A 3619-nucleotide genomic window follows, 5' to 3' on the forward strand; every position below is an offset into this window, starting at 1 on the left:
TTATTTTTAGTTAGCATATAGCTAAAATCTAACCATGGTTATATAATAGCAGCTGCATTCTGGCGTGATAAGCTCTATGTTTTATATTCAATTAACGTATGATCCGATTAGTAGACTAATCGAATAAATAATCGGTGATTAATCGATAATTAAAATAATCATTTGTGGCAGCCCTAGTATAAAGTACCACAAAGTGATACTTGAGTAAAAGTACAAGTATCTTACCAAAAAATTACTTTGGTAAAAGTTAAAGTCTCCTTTAGGAATATTACTTGAGTAAAAGTCTTAAAGTATTTGATATTTTTTGTACTTAAGCATTAAAAGTATTGACTTCAAACAAGCAGGTAGATTTTCCGTAATGGCATTGATTAGGTGACCTCCCCAAAATATACAGAAAGGACTATTTCGTATTAAAATAATTAATTTATGTTAAACTTAGTATGCACTAAGCTAAGTTGCCCAAACCTTTTCCTCAAAAGAAAAATCTATCCAAGGGCTGCTGCTAAATACAATAATATAATTCATAAAATACAAATACTTCAGTACTTTTATTTTAATGATTAGTATGTCCTGCTGGAGTGTGACATGATTTGTTTGTGTACAAACTAATACAGTATCAGAATTTTATATTTATAATTCTCATTCAACCACAATCAAATTCACTTTATCTAGGAGGCACAATTTATATGGATAGTATTTATTTTTTAATAACAAGCTGGAATAAAAACAAGCAAAAATGAAATAAAAGGAACGACTTTCTACTTTTTGCCTTTTAAAAAAATGTAAGTAGAAAGTACAGATAATTGTGTGAAAATGTAAGTAGAAGTAAAAAGTAAGCTGAAAAATAATTACTCAAGTAAAGTACAGATACCCAAAATTTCTACTTAAGTACAGTAAAGACGTACTTGTACTTAGTTACTTTACAACTCTGGCCTAAACAAACCTGCAGGATGACAGACGTCTGCTTCTCACCGGCTCTGGCTGCTTTCCACTTCCTGTAGGTGTCTGAGCTCAGCAGGTTGTCTGCTTTGTGAGTCTGTTTTGTGTTACAACAAAAAGTAGGTTTATGAAAAACTGGAAATCGCTAAACACTGGCTGCGCTAAAGAAGAGTGAGAAAACTTACATTATCCTCTGAGCTGCAGGACACCACATGCTTCAGTTTGATTTCTGGCATGTTGTTGACACCCGACAAATTCAAATACAATAAATTAGCCCTCAAAAAGGCGTTTTATAGTCACGGAGCAGCGTTGTTTTAAGCTGAATAAATATAAAAATACTCCTAATTTACGTTCTGTGTCGCTCAAGTATCTCTGTTCGCTAGCATGCTAGCAAACAATAGCAGAGTTAAGTTTTCCTGCTGGTTGGTGTGACAATTTACCACTTAAAAAACTCGTTCCTAACGATCTTACGCACTCCGATATGCGTGACGCACAATCGTCACTTCCAATATATAGTAAATTTCTAAAAACATATATTGCTCGCTGTAAATATTACGTTAAAAGTGCATGAAGGCGCACTCATTTTCCCACCAAAAGGCTGCAAATATAACGAAGTGATGTAATTTCCGACTACCACAATTTTTGTCCAATGAGAGCCTTCGATTTCTCTTCTTCTGTCTTATTACTTCATCACATGGGTTTTAGCGCCCTCAGTTGGAATGAGTGTGAACTGCAGAACTTGTGTGAGTAAATACTGTACAAACTAAAGATTGTAAAAAGCTTTTAAATTACTGAAAGGTATTTAGATTAGAGTTGTTTTTCTTTGGCCTTGGAACAAGATTTCAATCGGAAATCTAAGGAAAAAGCATTTAGRCAACCAGTTTTCTTGATTCTGCTTAATAATTGGCAAAAGAATGAATATTTATTATTTAATAAATATTATTAAATGTGTAGTTCATGGCGTAGGYAATACTGTTTTAACATTAACCTTGAGTAATTAAATCCAAGATTAGACAAGATTAGACAAAAGACTTTTTATTATTATGAATGATTATTAGAGAAACTGTTTTTTATCACAGTTTTTACACAAAGAAAAATTCTATAAACATKTATTTACAGTGCCTGTTTATGGCATTGGTCTAAAACAAACAAACAAACAAAAATAAGTAAATAGTGAACTTTGAACCTAAAGTTTCAGCACTTATTTATTTTTTTACTTCTAAAGGCAAAACATCATGGGCAGTTTTACAGAACTATTCTATTCTATTCTATTCTATTCTATTTATCAGAAAACATTAAATATTAGGCGCTTCTATTCTGGAAAGATGAACCTTTTTTAAATCAAATCTTTCCATCTTTTGTAAAAAAGCACTCTAACACATAAAAAATATTTGAGAACTCTAATGACCATGCTCATATTGGCTCATGAACAAGATTGAACTCAACACACATTTGCAATTAGTTTCTGACTCAGAGAATCTCCAGGTAGATGGCTGTCTCTGGATCAGATTCCTGCACCGCTCTTGTGCCTCTAACTTCCACGTCAGCTCTTCTATCAGTCCCTCTGGCTTCTCTGTCTCTTCTTCTCGCCCCACCTCTTCGCCCCATTGGACGGCTCTGAAAAAGAGAGACGTTACAAATCAAGGTCTTAKAAATTCAAGTTATTTTCCTGTTTTCTCATTTGTAAGAATCAAACTAGTCTAATACCTGCTTGGTATGAACAAAAAGAGGCGTGCAGTTCTGGTATACAAGCTGGTAGCTGCCATTGGTGTAAACATGAGTCACTTCAGTGCAGTTAACATAGAGTGGCATCCTGTCCTGGTAAATTCCCAGTCCTTCAGGGTACACGACTGGAGGTCCTCTAAGAACGCGTCTAATGGAAGCAGAACATTATAAGTTAACTTCACTGAATGCTTTGAATTAAAGAGACTATTTAAAAGGTGTATTTGCTTTGCTTACTTTTCAGCTTTTTTCCTCCAGTACACAAGAGGAAGCAGGAGGAATATGAGCAGACAGATGACCGCAGCAGGTAAAATGATCCAAATCAAAGATACASTTTCTGAAAATACAGACAAGATCACCAAAACTAGATTTAGAACCTACACTGCTGACAAGTTATAATCTGTGAAATGTTATACCTCATATACAAGGGAATAAATTATAAGGTTTATTTTTACTATCTAGTGAGCTGCGTGTTGTACGGACAGTTCACCATCAGAGTGAATAAACCAGGAGAAGAGCTGTTGCCTTTCTCACTGAGGAAAGAAGTGAAAGCACTTTGAGCGCACCTTCATCTCCCTGCAGCAAAACAAGGGAGTCATTTCCAAGGGAGTTGAAAGCAAAGCAGGTGATCCTCTGTGGTTCGTCCATGTGACCCCTCAGAGAGGCCGTTAGCGTGTCAGCGTCTGATGTTACGGACACGTTGTAATCGAGAGGTGGAACGGTTCCGTTAACGCTCCAGGTGACGGCTGCTTTGGGGTTGGAGTCGAYGGAACAGTGACAGAGAACCTCAGAGTCCTTCAGAGCACAGGTGGAGGAGAGCTGCAGGATGGATGGCTTATCTATAGGAGTGAAAAGATTTACTTTTTACTGTGCTTTGCATTAATTTATAACCCTTCTAAGAAACAAGTTTATTCTAATTCAACATATTTTGCATAACAACAACAACAACAACAACAAC

The 3619-nt window shown here is 35.6% G+C and overlaps 2 protein-coding genes across 2 annotated transcripts in view; both read right to left on the reverse strand.

Annotated features, from left to right (window-relative positions):
• The window catches only part of xrcc1 (X-ray repair complementing defective repair in Chinese hamster cells 1), a gene marked incomplete in the record, with an annotated part of 33616 nt that extends 32077 nt beyond the window's left edge, over nucleotides 1–1539 (reverse strand). The window contains 2 exon segments of the mRNA XM_014025620.1: nucleotides 944–1036; nucleotides 1125–1539. Of these exon segments, the coding sequence (XP_013881074.1) occupies nucleotides 944–1036; nucleotides 1125–1175 (144 nt within the window).
• Nucleotides 1540–2051: 512 nt separating this feature from the next.
• The window catches only part of LOC106530050 (sialoadhesin), a 7297-nt gene continuing 5729 nt past the window's right edge, over nucleotides 2052–3619 (reverse strand). Inside the window, exons 5-8 of the mRNA XM_014025609.1 lie at nucleotides 3228–3500; nucleotides 2899–2998; nucleotides 2647–2812; nucleotides 2052–2556 (exon numbers count right to left, since the gene is read on the reverse strand). Coding sequence (XP_013881063.1) covers nucleotides 2410–2556; nucleotides 2647–2812; nucleotides 2899–2998; nucleotides 3228–3500 — 686 coding nt within the window. The 3' untranslated portion in view covers nucleotides 2052–2409. The remainder of the gene's footprint in view (nucleotides 2557–2646; nucleotides 2813–2898; nucleotides 2999–3227; nucleotides 3501–3619) is intronic.

This window comes from Austrofundulus limnaeus, unplaced genomic scaffold (assembly GCF_001266775.1).
Source record: "Austrofundulus limnaeus strain Quisiro unplaced genomic scaffold, Austrofundulus_limnaeus-1.0 Scaffold488, whole genome shotgun sequence".
Lineage (NCBI taxonomy): Eukaryota > Metazoa > Chordata > Actinopteri > Cyprinodontiformes > Rivulidae > Austrofundulus > Austrofundulus limnaeus.